This window comes from Xenopus laevis, chromosome 8S, assembly GCF_017654675.1.
Source record: "Xenopus laevis strain J_2021 chromosome 8S, Xenopus_laevis_v10.1, whole genome shotgun sequence".
NCBI classification, from domain to species: Eukaryota; Metazoa; Chordata; class Amphibia; order Anura; family Pipidae; genus Xenopus; species Xenopus laevis.
Genome location: NC_054386.1, coordinates 68,063,354 through 68,084,979, shown reverse-complemented (window position 1 = coordinate 68,084,979; position 21,626 = coordinate 68,063,354). Strand labels below are relative to the sequence as shown.

The following is a 21,626-nucleotide window of genomic DNA, read 5'->3' as shown; positions in this document are numbered from 1 at the left end:
GATCCACATTTAGATGTAATAAAAAGTTGGAGACAAACACAAGCATGCAGGGGTTGCAAAATATGTGCTGTGATTGGCTACTGGTAGCCCTACGTGGACTAGCAGCCTACACAAGGCTATGTTTGCAACACACTTCTAACTAAAGGAAACAATATTCAAATTAATTATACAGTGTAATTAAAGTTAATTTTGCTTGACTAACACGATAAAATAGGATTTGGAATATTTTTTGGGGTGACAGGTCCCCTTTAACACTGTAGTGTAGTCTCCAAAGAGACTATATATCTCTATATCTATATCTGGTGTGCTGCACACTGCTCGGCCTTGCTGGTGTGCATTCTTATAATGACAGTTACGATGAGACAGACTAATTCCATGTCAGGGATCATATTTAGGGTTAGGGAACATAAATACTAAATTTCCACTTATGATTACGAAAAAAAGAAAACACACACACCAGTTGGGAAACATTTTTATTTATACAAACACAGTTCAGCCACATTAAGTTGGTTTTGAAGGAGGTATGTGTCCCACAGAAAGTTGGGGACAGGAATCGCCTTCTCCTACAAAGAGAGGCATGGAGGATACATAAAATGGATACAGTTGAACCACAAGGTATGAATGAAGCAATGTCTTATAAATGTTTCTTATAACATAATGCCTCTTTTTTCCAGATACATTTCAGACTGACTAATGTGATTTCTTAGATTCATGGAGCGAATATTGTTCCAATGCTATTGCAGTAGGAGATAACTACCAATATATTACTCTGATTTATATGTTTGATATAATGACCATATGTTTGGCACATAAACGTTTTTTAAGATACAACTGTTATACGAAGGTGCAATTAGGGAGTAGGCAACAAGATGGCAGTACTCTTTTGTCCTTATGATTACCTATGAACCTGGCCACACCATGGATCAGATGAGACTTGTTGGTGAGGTGTGCTATTGTAATGTATGCACCTGATGGTATGTTAAAAATGGTTTCTAAGGCATTTAAACAGAATAAAATAGATAAACTCTGGAGACTCTTGTCAGGGTTGTCCTTAGGGTTGATGAAACCCTGTGAATAATATATTTTGTGTGCCTCTAGGCAATGCTAGATACCAATGTACATTTATACAATGTAATATTTTACTTTAATTTGGGACAAGGAAAGTGTGAATCACTGAGGGGTACTGTTATGTTAGGCACTCCTGTTATTACAATCGCTAACCTTAAAAATATTGCACTGGGCCGGGGTACAGTTCTTCCAGTGCGGCACCATAATCTTCAGAAAGTTCCTAGTGCAATCCCCAATTGCCCTCCTGCCTGCCCACTTTCATCCCTGCCCACACCCGCTTCACGCCAGAGGGAGAGAGCAGTTGGAGAGGGGGAGTTTCATGTTTCTTTAGAGGCAGCAGACCATTTGCCACTGTGTAAATTGCTGATCACAGGGCAGTGAAAATATGTTAGGCACCTGTTGTTTGCAGTTGCTCCAATACCACTAATTCTGAGGGTTCTGTAAAATATTTTATATATGTTATATTTCCAAATGGCCCAGGATAAATAAGTCTATGGGTAATACTAATATTGCAAGGATGAATGAGACATACATTAGATTTGTAACACATAAAAGAAGCAAGCGCAAGCCCTCAAAACAACTGATCTTTTCTGAGCACTATTTCAAGTAATATTATTTTTTTCAAAATACATTAATAGTTTTCAAAATATTAGTAGAGACACTAATATAGGATTTATTTACAGTATCTAAATGGTATAAAAGACAATATATTGATTACCAAGAAAAATGTGTATGAGTGCAGTACAATAGCACTACTACCAAATATTAGTCTTTATTAGCTTTCAGACCTTTTGATAGAATGTAGACACAACTACTATAAGGATTTGTATAAACTGCCTTTTGACAGAAGCCTGTGAGTGGAAGTTTTTTTGTGTCTTTTAACCATTATTTTGTTGTTATGCAGGGTCTTTAGGTTCCTCTGTAATATATTCTGTAAGCTCTTTCAGCAGCCTCTGAAAACAAAAAAAAAATACAGCATTGACTTGTGATTTTGAAAGGAAATAATGCCCTATTTATGGAGTCATTTGTATTATTTTTCATTTTTCTGCTTTTTTTCCAGGGCTGGAACTATTGGCAGGCATAAGAAGGGTGTAGCTAGGGTGCAACATTGGGGAAGGTGCTTTTCTATCTACCTGCCCCTAGTATGGGCCCTAATTCCACCAGTGCAGCTAGTTACCACATGGTCCCGACCCTCCCCCGTGACATCAACAAGCACAGGGACGGGGGAGGCAATGTGGCCACCTTTCCTCAGTTATTGCTTCTTTCCATTTCTGCAAATGTGTAAGAGCTCACTTATATACAATTATATACTTATATACAATTATATACAGACTGCCATAGAACACCACTATAGCTTTATGAAATCTATGGGCTATGTTTAAAGAAGACATATTGGGGCAAATTCACTAAGATTCGTAGTTGCGCCAGCGTCCGCTTTGCCGCACTTCGCCAGGCGTATTTTCGCCAGCGCTATGCAAATTCACTAAATTCCGAAGTTGCGCTCAGGGGAAGTGTAAGGTTGCGAAGTTGCGCTAGCGTTAATTAGCCAAGCAAAGCGAAGTTACGGTAGCGATGCTTAATTTGCATACGGCGCAAAATTGAAGTTACAATGGAGGTATATGTAGCATCACTACACAAGCCTGGGAAACCTTCAAAACAGCAAATAACATTTTTATTTTGCCCTACACATGTGCCCACTGTATAGTTAAGGTGCCATGAGTTAGTAAATGTAGGGGGGAAGGAGGGTAGCCCCAAAAAAAATTCGATCTTTTTCAGCCTATCACCCATAAAATAGAAAAAAACGCCAGCATTTTTTGGAACTTAGAAAAATGTTTAACTTTTTTTGAAGCAATCCCTATTTACTCTATTGCACTTCGCCTGGTCTGAGGTGGCGAAGGAAGTCTGGCGTAAAAGGTAGCGTTCAGAAAAATGCGCGCATCAGTGAATTTGCGTAGTTACGTCCGTTGCGCAAATTCGCCGGGTGTAAGGATGCGAAGTAACACTAGAGAATTTATGCCAGCTTCCTTTAGTGAATCGGTGAATTAACGAAAATGCGCTACGCTAGGGAATTAACGCTAGCGTTAGGCGCTTCGTCCTTTGGTGAATTTGCCCCATTGTGTGAAAAATTTGCCAGTGCATTATATTTTTTAAATATAGAAAGTATATAAGAATGTGCTCAGAAAAGTTTTGGGCTGATTCATTGAACATTTATGCTAAAGCCCTACTAGTTCCACCCATCTGTTTCACTTACTGCTGTTCCTTCCCCAGGGAACCGGTGGCACTCTGCACACTGCAGAATAGAAACCAATCAGCAGCTAGGCTGAACTGAAGTCTGCCTTTGTCCCACCCCTAATTTGAAAAAGCGATAGGGACAATAGCAGACCTAAAGGGAGCTCCAAAAAGTGGGCATTTTGAATGATAATGATTATTTTTTAGCTCAGAGTGAAACCTCCCATATACAATGGTGCTTGAATATGAATGTGACTTAAAATATCATCTGATTTTGAAAGTGAATAAGTATTCACTTACTTTCACTTAGTATTTGGTTGACCCCCTTGTGCAGCAATAACTGCAAATAAAGGTGGCCTTGAATGGTAAGATTTTTCTCTCACTACCAACCAACTTTAGTGTGATCCAACAAATTTGTCGAATTATCATGAGGTTAGTGGGCACCCAACGATTGTGTATCTAACGATTTTTCTTGATTTGGCCATTCCAGAACATTCCATTTATTCTTCTTTAAAGGAAAACTATACCCCGCAAACAATGTAGGGCTCTATAAAAAGATATTGCATAAAACAGCTCATATATAAAACCCTGCTTCATGTAAATAAACCATTTTAATAATAATATACTTTTCAAGTAGTATGTGCCATTGGGTAATCATAAATATTAAATTGCCGTTTTAAAAAATAAGGGCCACCTCCAGGGATAGTACTATTCACAGTGCACACAAACAAATCAAACAAACTATATTTCTTAGGTCACATGAGCCAATTAACAGACAGAGTTGTGTCTTTTGTTCGACACTTCTTCCTGTTACAGAGTTGTAGTATTTCTGGTCAGGTGATCTCTGAGGCAGCACAGAGACCATCAGGAAATGGTGGTTCAAGGCAAGAGATGTAAAAGGGTAATATTTAAGTATTCATTTTGGGGGTATAGTTTTCCTTTAACCATTATTTGGTAGAACGATTTGTGTGTTTAGGATTTTTATGTTGCTGCATGACCCACTGTCTCTTGAGATTTAGTTCATTGACAGATCTCATTGTTCCTTGTTCCATCAATGATGACAAGCCACCCAGGCCCAGATGCAGCCAAATAGGCCCAAACCAGAACACTCCCACAACCATATTTCACAGATGGGATAGGGTTCTTATGCTGGAATGCAGTTTGTCTTCCTCCAAATGTAACACTCCTCATTTAAGTCAAAAGTTTGGCTTCATCTGTCCACAAAACATTTTCCAGTATCCTTCTGGTATGTCCACATGATCTTTAGCAAACTGTAGATGGTCAGCAACATTTTTGGGGGAGAGCAGTTGCTTTCTCCTTGCTACCCTGACGTACACACTATGTCTGTTCAGTGTTCTCCTGATGGTGGACTCATGAACATCAACATTTGCCAATGTGAGACAGGCCTTATGTTGCTTAGAAGTTACCCTGGGTTACTTTGTCAGACTTTTAGACTCCTTGCAGGTGGGGTTATCTATGATGGCCAACCACTTCTAGGTAGGGTAAGAACAGTCTGAGTTACTTCAATATCAACTCTGTATAGATAGTCTTGTAACCTTTTCCAGCTTAATGGGCATCAAAAACTCTTTTTCTGAGGTCCTCAGACAAATCCTTTGTTTGAGCCATGATACACATCCACAAATGTGTTGTATGTGTGATCATGGTCTCTCAGTCACACCTGATTGTCATCCCATTGACTGAAAGCACCAGCATCTGATTTCACCTTCAAATTATATGATAATCCAAAGTAGTCACTTTATTTTGCCTCAATACATGACCAAATATAATACTTTTTGTTTTATTTGTTTAACCAGGTTTTCTTCATCTACTTTGAATATCAGATGATGTTTTAGGTTACATTTATATACAAATAAATAACATTTTGAAGGATTCACAAACTTTCAAGCACCACTGTATTATTCCAAATGGCTTATGGCCCCAGTTAATGTACCCCCAGTTAATGCTGGGTATTCAACAGTCCACCTCTTTGTACAATCAGATGGATATAATAGGCAGAGCTTTGGCGTGCATAAGCACATAGCCCAATGTGAATCGATACTTTATGTAAATATTTGCTCATGTAGCAGACTTGTTCTTTATCCTATTAACCTAGTACCAAACGTAAACAAGACCAAGCCCCATCAGCTAAGCTTCAAGGAGACTCACAGATGACAGAGAAATTGCCCTCTTGGCCTATAAACCTGCATCTGCCCCCAGCAGTTCCAAAATTACCAGGGGGGGAAGTGAAAAGTTTCTACAGAAAGCCGGCAGCAGAGGACTCTTGTCTTAACAAAGAGGGGTAGGCATGTCAACAATGCCCTCTGGCTCATAAGTTGTCTCACTCCACCACTGTACTGTGAATGTGTGTTATTTAACTTTTCATTGCTTGTATTTCTCACATTCCTTCCGAGAAGGTACTCTAAAATGTTTAACTGGTTAAAGGAACAGTAACGCCATAAAATGAAAGTGCTTTAAAGTAATACAACGTACTGTTGCCTTGTACTGGTACAACTGGTGTGTTTGCTTCAGAAACTCTACTATGGTTGATATAAACAAGCTTTGTAGCCATGGGAGTAACCATACAAAGCTGACAAAGGAAAAAAGGCACCGTTTTTTTTGGTGTTACTGTTCCTTTTAACAGTACAATAAAATACCCTTTTCCTCAAGGTTCACAACTGGTACGTAACTTGGCAGACGCCTGTCATCACTGTCAAACCATCACATCTGTCATCTAGGCAAACCTTTACTGTACCTTCAGTTGTTAGTGAAATACCTTTTTAAATTTGACCAGTGGTATTTACTTACAAAAAGAGCATATTTATTTGCAATGGGATCCTGAAGTGCGTCTAGAGGCATCTGTATGTATTTATCAGAATGTTGCACAAAAAACCTATAAATGCGGCTGTCGTACGTGAAACCTACAAATAATAAATAACAAGACAGAAAAGTTAAACCCAGGCCATCTTTTTTACCTGTATTGAATTAGCTGTTTTCTTGCTAAAGCAAATCTAGCAAGGAAATTAATCACTGCAATTTTTATCTAGAATAAATCTTACACAAATACTTGTACAGGTATGGCACCTTTTATCCAGAATGCTCGGGACCTGGGGGTTTTCCGGGTAACGGATCTTTTCATAATTTGAATTTCATACCTTAAAGGCATTGTGTCGTGATTTTTATGGTTTACTTTTTATTTCTAAATTACACTGTAACATTACAAATAATTCACTCTACCATTTAAAATTTTTATACTTGAACCAACAAATGTATTTTTTTAGCTGTAATATTAGCCATCTCAGTGCATTGTGCTTGATTTTGATCTTTGAGAAGGCACTTCAGGATGGAACTGCTTTGAGACCGTATTGTTACTCCCATTTTCATTGTACTTCGATCACAACCCATGTCGTGCTCACTAAGTATACCACTAGCTGGGGGTAGGGAGCACCTTTAGCAATACAGGTATGGGACCTGTTATCCAGAATGCTCGGGACCTGGGGATCTTTCCGTAATTTGGGTCTTCATGCCTTATGGCTACTAGAAATTCATTTAAACATTAAATAAACCCAATTGGCTGGTTTTGCTTCCAATAAGGATTAGTTATATCTTAGTTGAGATCAAGTAGAAGCTACTGTTTTATTATTACAGAGACAAAGGAAATCATTTTTAAAAATTTGGATTATTTGGATAAAATGGAGTCTATGGGAGACAGCCATTCGGTAATTCAGAGCTTTCTGGATATCGGGTTTCCGGATAAGGGATCCTATACCTGTACAAACGAATCCTTCAGCAGAGATGTCGTTTTAAAAAAAAACATGTTTTACCACTACAGTAGCCCTTTGAGTCTACTAGAAAATCATTTAAACATTAAATAAACCCAATATGCTGATTTTTCTTCCAATAAGTATTAATTATATCTTAGTTTTTATCAAGTACAGGCTACTGTTTTATTATTACAGAGAAAATGGAAATCATATTGTTAAAACTATGGATTATTTGGATAAAATGGAATCTATGGTCGACCTTTCTTTAATTCGGAGCTTTCTGGATAACCAGTTTCTGTTCTGGATAAAATATCCCATACCTGTATCATAAGCATGGACATTTACTGCCAGTTTTTACATTTCTCAGGCACATTTTAGGCATTGACCAGAAATACCAACAATACATCAGGGGAATTTGTCACTTTCATGTAAGAGCAGTAAGTGGGTTGTTCAAGGAGCAAAAGGTGGTCCACTGTATACTGCAACAAGGTCAGACTTTCAGGCCAGTTCTTTAATTATACCCCTATCTCTGTACTCTGCAGAGGATCTAAGCCCAAAAAATGAACTGGTGGAAAGTGGTCCTCTGAGCACTTTTCTGGCTGCTAATAGCAGGCTTCACTCACCTGCACTCACCTCACCAATCAGCACTATAAAATCTGAAAAAAACTGGTCAATACCCACTGTTGCCTGACACAGATTGCTGTTGCTGACGCCCCCTCCCACGTGCGCTCACCTTTTTGCTCCAAAGGGGGTCAAGTGGGGAGGGCGGAGGGGTCCAGAGGTGGCAGGACGGTATTGCAGACAGCATAATTGTGCTCTCTCTGCGCAAGAAGAGCCTGAAATTTGGCTCTTTAAATTACCAGGAGTGGCACTGTTGGGTTTAACATGTTTAAACTTTCATTGATTCAGACTTTATTGGGTTTACATCCCCTTTAATATGATTAAACTTTCATTGAATGAGAATAATTGATACACTAAACCCTGGATTTGGTATGGGATCTAGCCTTTTTTTTTTCTGCAACAGTAAAATACTTTTTTAATTGCTCCAGCTTATTGGCTTAAGCAATGATGAAGGAAACACTGAATGAGTTTCTGCACTCACACTGGATTTTGAGCCAAAAAATTTGGCAATTTTTCCCCTACAACAAGCTTTTATACCTTTTTACTGAGCATTTACCATAAGCGCAAAGGGTACACGGAAATACCATACATGGTCAAAAGCCCTCCTTCTATATTAGAAGGCATGTAAGCTTACTATAGTAAATATTGCAATATCTGTTACATCATTTAATGTTTCCCTGATTCCAATATACACAAACCATAAAATATATGTCTGCTAGTTTGAGACAGGATGGGTGTTTGCAGTTCTGAAGCAACACTTCTGTATGTAACTGTTGTTTGACTTCTGTCTGCAGAGTCTTGACCCTTGGTCAGCATATTACCTGAGACCACTAGCATCAGCCTTCCCTTCCCCCTTATCTGCCTTAGGTCTGGCCTTTGTATGTACCAGGACAAGGGGTCTTGATCTTTAATTTATATTAATAGTCCTAAATACCAGCCATTACCCGTCATGGAATAGGGTGTTCTCATTATTCTATTGTTAATATCATTAATTTATTGTCACCAAACGGGCTTCTGAAACAAAGAAAAACTTCAGAACCTTTAAAGTTTTTCTGCTTTACAAAAGCCTATAACACCAGGCTTTTTTGGCCGAAACTTAGCGTGAGTATGGAAACTCATGCCCTTTTTCCTTGACAATTGCTCAAGCAATCATAAATATGCCCCTTAGTATTCAGATACATTCCAAACCCTTAGGGGCAGATTTATCAAAGGTTGGGTTAAAAAAATTCGAATGTCGAGCTATTTTTGTGTACTTCGACTAGAGAATAGTCCAAATTCGATTTATTTATATCGAAATTTATCTCTTTAAAAATTCGACTTCGACCATTCACCATCTCAAACCTGCCGAATTGCTATTTTAGCCTATAGGGGACCTCCTAGAACCCATTTGGAATCAATTGGTGGACTTTGACATTTTTTTAATCTTATTCACATTTGTATCTTTGATGATGATACAGTATTCAGCCAGATTTAAAAAAACATGGATTCAATTTATCCCTAATAAGGGAAAGGTAGAGGCCTATAGCCCTCCTTATAATAGGGTCTCTGTGTTTTTTTTCAGAGCCAGTTTGTGGCTGCAACTTCTGCATCATTTATAAGCATTCCCTTGATAAGAATACATTAATGTTAAGGAATATTTACTCATCAGCTTTTCCTTAATTTGTTCCAAAGCTTGCTTTTGAATGATATCTGCTAGTTGTATCTGTTGTTGTGGCATGTCTTCGGAATTCTTCATCATATCACTGAGTTTATTTAGGTACCCCACCATCTGCTCCTCTTCAAACAACCAGGTTACAAGCTGGCATGCTGTTTCTTCATAGGTTTTCAAAGTCCTAACAGCATAGAAACACAGTTATTGTTATAGGAACAGTAACAGGAATTCAAATATAATGTACTGTTGCCCTGCACAGGTACAACTGGTATGTTTGCTTCAGAAACAGTGCTATAGTTTATATAAATAAACTGCAGCTTGTTTATATAAACTATTGTAGAGTAGAGTATGCACTAGTTTTACTAGTACAAGGCAACAGTGCATTATATTATCATTCCTTTGAAACACTTTTTGGTGTTACTGGTCCTTTAATTGTTTTACGGTGGCAGATCGATAACTGTTTAGTCTGCTAAACATGATAGGCCCATACATTATACAGTATAATGCTGCTACCCATAAAAACCCTTTCCAGTGACTTGATAACATAAACAAATCTGAAAATATACAGTAATTCGTTATTTAGGTGAATCTAAAGCAAGGACAACAGGGTCAAAATGATTGCACTGTAATATTTCTATATAGTTAGCCGTTACAGACATCACATTTATGCAACTCTTGTCTTTGATTGCAAAATTACAAGTTTTTATTCTCTAGAGAGATGAAAAGGAAAGCTCTATGTCTGGCACGTCTACCAATTATTTGTTACAGATAGGTAATGTTGGGAACTGAAGATCTGCAACATCTGGAAAGGTAACTGTCTCTACACTAGTCTAAAACTGTTGGCAAAAAAAACTTCAATCAAAACATGATTGCAGAGGAATAACTTTGTACTTACCCACATGAATTTAGACATGTAAATAAGTGATGTCCACCTAAAAAAATTGATATAATTTCATGGTCAGTTCAAGACTTACCCTGCTGGACACAGCCAACATCTTTCATAGACAGCAAGTTTCCCATTAACATTATATAAATGGTATCAGAGAGATCATGGTTTATCAGAGAAAACACGTTTTTCACAAGTGCAGGGGTAACAATACAGTAAGGGGCCCATTTGCAAACAATTGAATTGCGATATTTTTCCACAAATCTCAAAAAATCTGTGGGTTTCCTATATTTCTTAAAATCGATTCTAAATTTATTAAGGGTAAAAACCTCCAATGCTAAATATTGCCGTGCAAACGTTGTGGAGGTGCTATAGAAGTCAATTGGAGCAGTGCTGATCTTACTGGACCGCTTTAAATCAATTTGGACTTTTTAGATGTTTTTGGAATACCTTTTTCGCTAGAAATTGTCTACCTTTTACAGGTATTCAAACTTTTTAGCGCATTTGTACTTTTTATATTCGGATCTTTTAATAAATTCAATGACAATCATGGTTTTAGAGTTTGTGAGTTTAGTCTTGCTTTCAAAAACCTTAAACGACAAAGAAAGAGTATATAGGCGGGGGCGTAACATTATATTTGCTAATTTTTTTATATTAACTATTTTTTGTTCCTAGGCTGGTGCTCCTGTTCAGAACAAAAGTGCACCAATCAGGGGTTCTTTCTTACCTAGCGCCTCTATCTTTTCAGTATTTCCCAAGGCACCTTAGGCTTGTGCATGTGGTGTATAGTAAAATCTGGCAGTCTGAAAAACCTCCCAAAGTTGGATTACAGTGTTAACTGCAAACTTTTCCAAACAGGAGCACCGGCCCAGGAATAAAAGTTGGCAATATAATCACTGGGTGGGGGGAGATGCATAACATATTGGCTCCCACCCAATGTATTGCCCTTTACTTGCCCTTAAATGTCAGAGTCTGCATTTTGAGTGCCACTGTCAACACTTCCTATATTAAACTACTGAAAACACTATGCCTAAAGCCAATATATTGATGACAGGTGAACCTCTGCTTGCCTGAGCATTTCTGAGCAGGTACTTGCTCTTTCAGATATTACATTGCTGAGATTAATTGGGCTACCAGCAGAAATAGTTGATTAGCAAGCTTCAGAGGATACCAAACTATATCAGTAATACCAGTTATTATTTATTTCTCTAAATAAAGAATTAGGTGTAAGATGCAAATTACAAATGCATTGAAATTTAAGAGAAAATGAAAAATAAATAAATAAATAAAACCTGTCCTCTGTAACAATTTTTGGGTACTTCGCATGGATTCATGAACAGTTAAATCTGTGTTCTATTGATATTCAAGTTCCATTCCATAAGAGTAATGACACATGGTGCCACACACGGGAGGGGGGGAGGGTTTTTGCGCCGACTAGGTTTCCTTCTCCTTTAAAGGAGAAGGAAAGCTCCAAGACAGTTTAGCCACAATAGGGCAAGATAGAACGCTATATTTATTCTGCAGAATGCTTTACCATTCCTGAGTAAACAGCTCTAGACACTGTCTCTGTTTGTTTAGGATAGAAGCTGCCATATTTGGTGTGACATCACTTCCTGCCTGAGTCTCTCCCTGCTCAGTTACAGCTCTGAGCTCAGATTACAGCAGGGATGGGAGGAGGGAGGGGGAGAGGAACAAACGGAGCATGCTCAAACCCTGCCCTGGAGGTTTAAGCTGAAAACAGGAAGTCTGATACAGAAGCTCATGTATACACAATAGAAGGAAAGAAATGCTGTGTTTCTTTTGACTCAGGACTCAGAGCAGCATTACTTTGAGGGTTTACTGGTATATTTATATAGACATTTCTGATAAAGCTTACTTAATGTTAGCCTTTCCTTCTCCTTTAATCAAATAAAATTCTAGAGGCCCCCAAAACAATAGGACATATATTAGGTATGATAAGGATGTGAGCCATGAAAAGGTTGTCACCTGCTAGCATTTCATCTGCCAAACGACACAGACAGGTAAAGAGTTCTTTCCGTAAACTTTTCTTTCTTTCAGCTGCTAAATTGCCTGCTCTCACTTGTTCATCTTGTTGTCCTGGTCTACTTGAGCTGTAGCTTTTCCATTTTACTGGTCCTGTACTTTTTGATGCTTCTTTAATGTATGTGAGCATCACTTCACTGCTGCATTCAGAACCCTTAAAGGAAACCAGATAAATTTAACGAATTTCACTTGTCAACAACCAATCAAGTTGTTACAAGTAAGTGCAGCACAATAGGAGAAAGAGTCATAGGTCTGAATATATTTACTTCCAAATATCACATGTTGCATTTGCAACAAAATCACTAATTCCTAGCCTAATGTCAATATATGCAGTAACATTCATTTTATCACAGTGCAAATTAGCATGGTTACAAATTGTGTGTTTTAAACCACTTTAGATATAATGCTAACTAAATTATGGGTTGAAGGACAGGCAGAATAAGTCAACAAAAGGCATTGTTTGATTGCAGGGGGATTTGTCAGTTAGTATACAAAAATGAAGGGATAGGTAGCACCATCCATTGAAAGAGATTTATTCCCAAATGGTGGTGTGCAAGGTCAAATAGCATATATAATTAACCAGAAAAAGAAAAAAAGTATGACCCATAGTGTTGCACCTTCCCACTCTTTTAATCTGAGGTCCCAATGATAGGAAAATAAATAAAACCTAACTTTTATTATTAACCATCTAAAATTGATACAAAACAAAAGATATATATATTACATTATTAAAAACAAGGTTAGGTGTGGAAGCTGAATGGAAACGAAGTCAGCAGCTAATAAACGGTTTTCGAAAATTGAGATATTTATATGGGTTTCGATTCACAGTAATAACTATTTCCCCACGTCTATCTCAACAGCAGCAAGGTGCTGGTGACCAACGGTATGCTGGCGGACAAAATGGACCGAGTGATATCACAGGTCACTCAGTAACCTGGTATGGAGTTAAGCCAGAGTGTGGCAACACACAGTTTTTACAAAATAACTGTACTCCTGTACATATGTGTGAAGGTAAAGTTGACCTTAACGTCAGCTTAAGTATGGTTGCATCGAGGAGGCATTATTAGGCCCAATCTTCTACACCCTCCCAGACCTTCCTTCGCAACGCCTTCCTATATCGTAGCTGTAGGAAAGTGGCGGCATGATCAATGAAGGAACAAACCTTCCGGTATCATGTGCAGTTTCCTCCCACACCACCCTTCCTTTACAGTTGGCCCGAAGAACTAAGCACTGTTGTCCGACTAGCGGCATAGATCGAGCCCATAGCAATATGCCGTAGCACACCAAGCCACCCTTCCGACCTTCCACCCTTCCGTCTATTCACCCACCAGTCTCTACAGATAAACCGTCCCTGCCTAACAGTTTTAAAAAATTATAATTAAAAGAAGCGCCTAGGCGCCAGCATACCGTTGGTCACCAGCACCTTGCTGCTGTTGAGATAGACGTGGGGAAACAGTTATTACTGTGAATCGAAACCCATATAACTATCTCAATTTTCGAAAACCGTTTATTAGCTGCTGACTTCGTGTCCATTCAGCTTCCGCACCTAACCTTGTTTTTAATAATGTAATATATATATCTTTCGTTTTGTATCAATTTTAGATGGTTAATAATAAAAGTTAGGTTTTATTTATTTTCCTATCATTGGGACCTCAGATTAAAAGAGTGGGAAGGTGCAACACTATGGGTCATACTTTTTTTCTTTTTCTGGATTTGTCAGTTAATTGTTTTCTTGCTCTAGTTAAAGGGGAACTACAGTGAAAATGAAAATAAGCTTCATCATATTGAAATAATAAACTTTATAAATACAATCAATTAAATATTCTGCAACATTTCTGAAATAATCAAGTTTATCTTGGCTATCCCTCTCATCTGTTTCCCTTCATTCTGTCATCATGCAGCAGTTGGATGTCAGACAGTTATTTACAGTTATATCCTATAAATATTATAGGGGGGCTTCTTAATCCTAGAAGATGTATTAGAGCTTACTCTATTAAAATCACCAGATATCCTGTCTTTCTACATGCATAATTTGTGCAAAAGGCAGTTATTTTGTTAGATTTTGTTTGTACTGGAATCAGATATTTGAGTGAGTTCTAATACATCTGCTACGACAGGAAGCCCCCCTATAAGATATATTGGAGCATTCATCTGACACCCAACTGCTGCATGAAGACAGAATGAAGAGAAACAGATGCTGAGGGAGGAATAGTGAACATAAACTTGTGATAGTACTTCTTTACTGGTCTTAAAGGGATATTGTCATGATTTTTATGGTGTAGTTGTTATTTCTAAACTACACTGTAAATAATTCACTCTACCATATAAAATTTCATTCCTGAACCAAGGAGTATATTTCTTTGTGTACAGGCAGCCATCTCAGGTAATTTTTCCTGGTCATGTGCTTTCAGAAAGAGCCAGCACTTCATGATGTAACTGCTTTCTGGCAGGCTGTTGTTTCTCCTACTCAATGTAACCGAAGGAGTTGCAGTGGGACTTGTTATATCTAACAGGGAGCTATTATTTGGATGCTTTCCCCTTGCTCTGTTGATAGGCTGCTGGAGGGGAAGAGAGGGTGATATCACTCCAACTTGCAGTGCAGTAGTAAAGAGTGACTGATTTTTATTAGAGCACAAGTCACATGACTGAGGGCATCTGGGAAACTGACATGTCTAGCCCCCTGTCAGATTTCAAAATTAAATATAGTAAACATTTTGAAAAATGGATTTCAGTGCAAAACCTGCTTTATGAGTGCTATTGATTGTTTTCCTTGACAGTATCCCACCTCTATATCAAGGATAATTATTTACGGAGCATGTTTTAGTCATGGTGCACTAATTATGAACATCAAATCTGAATATAAACGTACCTCATTTTTTTCTTCATTGTTCATGACAGATGATTTTTTATCTACAAACAACAAAGAAGTATGTTGATAAAGCCATAAGTGGGGTCTTTACAGTAGTTTAGAATTTATTTATTTGCATTTAAACAAGCAGAAAAATATGGACTAAATGAAAAACATTCTTCATAAATGTCAGTATAGTGTAGCCAAGTAAAAGTCATAAATAGACTTGTTCTATTGGTCTCATAGTGATTAAAATACACAGAAAAGTATAGTTCTGCATTCACAATAATGTGAATGTATTGTTCAACAGCCTTTTTGTATTTATTGTTTCAATTAAATATTTTTTCCACTTTTCCTTTATGTTGGAATTGGTAACTGTGTTGTATATGATAGACAGGGCCGGATTTCTATCTCGGACGCCGCTAGGCCGCCTGCAGTCTGTCTGCTCCCTCGCCACCCTGTCTATCCCAGGTACGTATGCACACATGCACACACATGCATAAGTGAAGTATCTGCCTTTCTAGCCCACATACCCTACTTACGCATCCATAAACTTGCATCCATTTCGCTGCTCTTCCACGCCTTTAATTCTCCATTTCTTCCATTAATCCCCACTCATGCTGGTCTCTCTCCCACATGTCCCATTCATTCCAACACTAATCACTCTTCTCTCCCATTTAACCCACTCATGCCCCGCTCATTGTCCTCTTCCTCTAACATGATCCATTTATGTCCCCTCATTGCCACATACTGCACTCACTCTCCTCTCTTTGCCACATTCCCAGCTTTCCCACTTAATTTCCTATCAGTCACATAGCCACCTCTTAGCAGCAGACACCTGCACACGTCCCCTTTGCCCACGACATGTACCTCCTCATCATCGCCCCCCTTCATTCCAGTTAATGATGTGCGGGGTCGGGAAAGCTCAACCAGCACCTGACCTTAACACATAAAATCTTAAAGGGGTTGTCCACCTTTAACTTAACTGTTAGTATGATGTGCAGAATGATTTTCTGTGATACTTTGCATTTGGGTTTAATTTTTTATTACTTGTGGTTTTTGACTTTTTTTTTATTCAACAGCTTTCCAGTTTGCAGTTTCAGGAACAGGGCCGCCATTAGAAATCACGGGGCCCCGTACAACAAAATTTTTGGGGCCCCCTGGGCCCCGCCCACACTGACGACCAAGCTCCGCCCCATATCCCGCCCACATCGCAGTTAAAAGACCACACAGACATCAGCGCTAAAAAAGTAACCCCCCCCCACACAAGTTGTAAAAAGCTATTGATGGTCAGGGCCCCCTTATAAAAAAAATTGGGGCCCCAAAAAAAAAAAAATTAAAATTTTTTTTTTTTTTAAAAACATTGGTGGCAGGGGCCCCCTGTTAAAAAAAACTTGGGGCCCCAACAAAAAAAAATGTAAAAAAAACTAAAAAATAAACAAACATTGGTGGCAGGGGCCCCCTTCTAAGTTAAAAACAAATTGGGGCCCCAAAAAAAAATTTGAAAAAAAATTAATTTTTTTTTGAAAAAAAAAAAAAAACATTGGCGGCAGGGGCCCCCTTATAAGTTAAAAACAAATTGGGGCCCCAAAAAAAAATTTGAAAAAAAATTCATTTTTTTTTGAAAAAAAAAAAAAAAACATTGGCGGCAGGGGCCCCCTTATAAGTTAAAAACAAATTGGGGCCCCAAAAAAAAAATTTGGAGAAAAAAAAATTTTTTTGAAAAAAAAAAAATGGTGGCAGGGGCCCCCTTACAAGTTAAAAACAAATTGGGGCCCCAAAAAAATTTAAAAAAAAATAATTTTTTTTGAAAAAAAAAAAAAACTGGTGGCAGGGGCCCCCTTACAAGTTAAAAAAATTTGGGGCCACCAAAAAGAAAATTAATTTTTTTTTAAAAAAAAAACCCAAAAAAAAACAATGGTGGCAAGGGGCCCCTTACGAGTTAAAAAAAAAATTGGGGCCCCAAAAACAAAAGTTTTAAAAAAAAGATTGGTGGCAGGGGCCTATAGAATATTAAAATAATACATTGGTGGCCAGGGGATTAAAAAAAAAAAAAACACAAACTGGTGTTCAGTAGAATTGAACTTATGGCTTCAGTACTTCAACTTCGCCTCCTTTCGTGACTTCGGGTCTTTTCACCGCTTCAGGACTTCGGCTTCGGCTGTTTTCGTGACTTCGGGTCTTTGCGCTGCTTCAGGACTTCGGCTTCGGCTGTTTTCGTGACTTCGGCTTTTTCCGTGACTTCGGGTCTTTTCGTCGCATCGGCTTCGGCTTTTCGGCACTTCCGCATTCGGCACTGAAGAGGCAAGACGTACGGCTCGGGCGCTCGTAAGGGGGGCCCGGATCTTCAAAAAAATGCAGCGCTGCCGGGCCCCCCTTCATGCCCGGGCCCGGTACGCTTGTCCCCCCTGTCCCCCCCTGATGGCGGCCCTGTTCAGGAATATGGTTGCTAGGGTCCAAATTACCTTAGCAACCTAGCAACCATGCATTGATTTGAATAAGAGACTGGAATATGATAGGAGAGGGCTTGAAAGGAAAATGTGTATTAAAAAAACAGCAATAACAACTCATTTGTAGCCCTTCAAAGCATTTGCTTTTTTGATGGGGTCAGTAACCCCTTTTTGCTGGAAAGATTCAGAATAAGTTAAAAAAAAGATTCAAAAACTATAAAAAGAAAAAATAAGGACCAATTGAATTGAATTAGCCGATCTATAATATACTAAAAGGTGAACCAATCTCTTTAATCTGAACCTGACCCTAACCTGTTATTGTTTGTCTCACTCTGTACGCTCTGGTTCCAAGACACGGAATCTTCGGGTGCAGTGGAGGAGTGCATGTCCCTGGTCTCACCTGCACTCAACTCTAACCTGCAATGGTTGGCCAAATTTCAACCCAAACCAGTGGCAAACCCACGGGTCAACCCACACATCACTAATCCCAGTCATGCTTATACTGCAATGCATTTTTGAAGACTAACAATATTTTATATTGGATTTCTATATTACCTTTATTCCTCTTCCGGAGTGTCAGCATTTTGAAACTGCTGCCATCTGTCTCAGAAGAATCATCATCCAAGCTTTCTATTGATGAGTGGGAAAGGGAACTGTCTTGTAGTTCCTCTTCTGTGGCCACCTGTAGTTTTTTTGATACACAACGTTACTGGTGCTTATTTAATAACAATAAATATCTTAACACAAGTGTAATAACCAGGCCTGGACTGGGAGTCAAAATAGGCCCTGCCATTCCAAGTACACAGAGGCCCAAACAGCCCCCAACCGGCCCACTATATGGTGACTTTCTATGGAACCATACAGCAGCCCCTCTGCCATTTGCCAGAACCTGCAGATTGCCAGTCCGGGCCTGGTAATAACCCACATTAAAGGGGTTGGTCACCTTCCACACACTTTTTTTCAGTTCAGTGGTTTTCAGACTGTTCACCATAAACAGGCTTTTTTTTCAATTTGCTTTCCATCTTTTAATTTCTTACTGTTTTTGAATTTTCCTGTCTGTAGTGTTTCAATCTGGAAGCTCAGTGATCCAGGAGAATCCAGGACTGTTATAATTTGCTACATTTAGTTGATACAATTAGTTGTTCCATTTCTCAGTAGGATAAAGACTTTTTTCAATTACTTTCCATTGTTTATTGTTTACTGTTTTTCCAAAATACAAGTTTAAAGTTGAATGTCCCTGTCTGTGGTGTTTCAATCTAGCAGCTCAGTAATGCAGGTACTGTATATACTCTAAACGGTTACAATTTTGCAACATTTAGTTGATACATTTCTCAGCAGTATCTGTGGAACATTAGCAAATATTGTATCACTTATAACAGCTGCCTGTAAAGAAACCTAGAGATTATGCTTAGAAGGGACAAAGATAAGAAATGTATCAACTAAATGTATCAAGTTTACAGGGTCAGCAACCCCCCTCCCAGAGTTGCTTTAGAAGGTGAAAATTACACTTTACACATGTATCAACTAAATGGATCAATTTAGAACAGTTTACAGGGTCGGGCGATTCCCCCTCCAAGAGCTGCTTTAGAAGGTGAAAAATTACACTTTACACTTCAATATTAGAAAAACGGTGACAAAAAGAAAGTGATTGGAAAAAGTTGTTATTTCTGGTGATCTATCTGAAACCAACTGAACTGAAAAGTTTTGAAGGTGAACAACCCCTTTAACTATACAAAAATAAGTGTTGATCAGGCTATTTCAGAGAGGATAATGAAATTACATCTGAGTAATTTACTGAATTTTTAAATTTTTCCTCTGTAAGTAAAAAACACAATTCTGTTTGAAATGTTAATATTTACTAACTCTCACCATAAAGGTTAAATAAGGTTGGTTGTACAGCTGTACCTGGTGGCTCTAAAATTTGAATTCCTTTGATAACCTTAAAGAGATACTGACGCCAGAAAATGAACCTTTTTTTACATCTACCATAAAATCTGCATGCTTCTTATGGCAGCATGGTTTGAGGGTGTATTCACTAGAACAAGCAAGATAAGTCAGCAAATAAGGCAAAGTTGTTTATTAACTTACCTAAACTCCTGTGAGGCATGGGCGAAAACCCCCCAAAAAACAACTTATTTACAATCATCAATACACAACCAGTGCCACTCCAGTCAATACTGAATTAAGGAATAAAGTACAAACAGAGGACAGTCACTTACCTTGTCAATAAAAATGGCATGAAATAAGTTTTCATCTTCTTCTGTATATTTAAAAGGTGACAAAAAGAAAGCTGCCTTGCTGTCATTATTTTCTTTGGTTAATTTTACCAGTTTCTAAGAGAAGAAAATTCAAAATATTAACATAGACACTGTTAATAGAGAATGTAAGTTGTCCTAGATAATCATGATTTTAAACATTTTGTTCATAAATTAAAAATTGGCCCTGGTAAGTGAGGAGTATGGTGGTAGTTGGCATTATGGCACCATGCTTAGGTCCCAGCTTTGACTGCAAGTTCATCTTGCGGCACGATCTGCAAGAACTGTGTATGTTCTCCTTTTGTCTGTATGGGATTCCTTTGAATTCCCCCCACAATGCAAAAATAACCAAGGTAATTGGCTCTACATAAGGCTGCAATTTAAATTGCTTATAGTGGGCTTTCTATTCTGGTGGCTCCTGGTTGCACATCCCTTTGTCATGGTGCTTGAGAGCCATGCTATGTGCTGGAATACAACTCACATTTATACTCCAGCCTGCTGGAGTACTTTATTAGAAGCCAGCCCATCATAACAGATGGATATGCAACTCTAACCACCCAATGTCTGCTACATATATTTAAAGGGATACTGTCAGGGGAAAACATGTTTTTATCAAAACACATTAGTTAATAGTGCTGCTAGAGCAGACTTCTGCACTGAAATCCATTTCTCAAAAGAACAAATAGATTTTTTTATATTAAATTTTGAAACCTGACATGGGGCTAGACATATTGTCAGTATTCCAGCTGCCCCAGTCATGTGACTTGTGCAAGCACTTGGATGGAACTACTTTCTGGCAGGCTGTTATTTCTCCTACTTAATGTAACTGAATCAGTCTCAGTGGGACTTGGCTTTTACTATTGAGTGCTGTTCTTATATCTACCAGGTTGCTGTTATCTTGTGTTAGGGAGCTGCTATCTGGTTACCTGGGAGGGGGGAGATAACACTCCAGATTGCAGTGCAGCAATAAAGAGTGACCAGAGTTTATCAGATCACAATTCACATGACTGGGGCAGTTGGGAAACTAAAATATGTCTAGCCCCATGTCAGATTTCAAAATTAAATATTAAAAAATGTGTTCGTCCTTTTGAAAAATGGATTTCAGTGCAGAATTCTGCTGGAGCAGCACTTTTAACGGATGCATTTTGAAAAACATGATTTCCATGACAGTATCCGTTTAAGATACCTCCCCCTAAACCCACAACTATTGCAGTAATCACTAACATCCAAGACACTTCACCAACCAATATGCCTCTTAAAGATGGAAAACTAGCATAAATGGATCCAGATGTTGAACCTTAATAATCCTCTCATATATCGGAAGGTACATCAGTCTTAAATCAAAGAATATACTTACATCAACAAAGTCTGCAACAAACTGCTTGTTTGATTTCCAAGACTCTTCGGAAATGGATGACGCTGGTACTTCCCTGGGATGCCTCTGAAAGAACAGAATACATTCACACTTTACAGTGCTTTGAAGAACTGGAGCATAACTTAAAACAATATACGTAGAGGCCCATTTATGAAAGGTCAAATTTCAATTTAAAGTGATTTTTTTTTTGAACTGTAATAAATTTGAATCTACTTGAAATTCGATTGGGAAGTTATTTGATAAAAAAAATAGAACAACTAACACTCAAACGAATATTACAGACTAAATTCGGCTAAACTCGAATGTCAGGAAGGCTAGTAACATCTTCTAATGGGTCACTGGACCTCTCACACTGACTTCTACATGAACTCGTCAGGTTTTATATGAAAATACGAATTTACTATTCGACCCTTAAATCTGCCCCGTAATGTTAACTAAG

The 21,626-nt window shown here is 38.3% G+C and overlaps 1 protein-coding gene across 1 annotated transcript in view; it reads right to left on the bottom strand.

Moving 5' to 3' along the window:
* Nucleotides 1–460: 460 nt before the first annotated feature.
* Nucleotides 461–21,626, bottom strand: part of LOC108700137 — a 44,388-nt gene continuing 23,222 nt past the window's right edge. The window contains exons 10-18 of the mRNA XM_018233039.2: nt 21,170–21,253; nt 19,777–19,890; nt 18,113–18,239; nt 15,129–15,169; nt 12,203–12,413; nt 10,226–10,262; nt 9,321–9,511; nt 6,103–6,215; nt 461–2,021 (exon numbers count right to left, since the gene is read on the bottom strand). Of these exons, the coding sequence (XP_018088528.1) occupies nt 1,965–2,021; nt 6,103–6,215; nt 9,321–9,511; nt 10,226–10,262; nt 12,203–12,413; nt 15,129–15,169; nt 18,113–18,239; nt 19,777–19,890; nt 21,170–21,253 (975 nt within the window). The 3' untranslated portion in view covers nt 461–1,964. The remainder of the gene's footprint in view (nt 2,022–6,102; nt 6,216–9,320; nt 9,512–10,225; nt 10,263–12,202; nt 12,414–15,128; nt 15,170–18,112; nt 18,240–19,776; nt 19,891–21,169; nt 21,254–21,626) is intronic.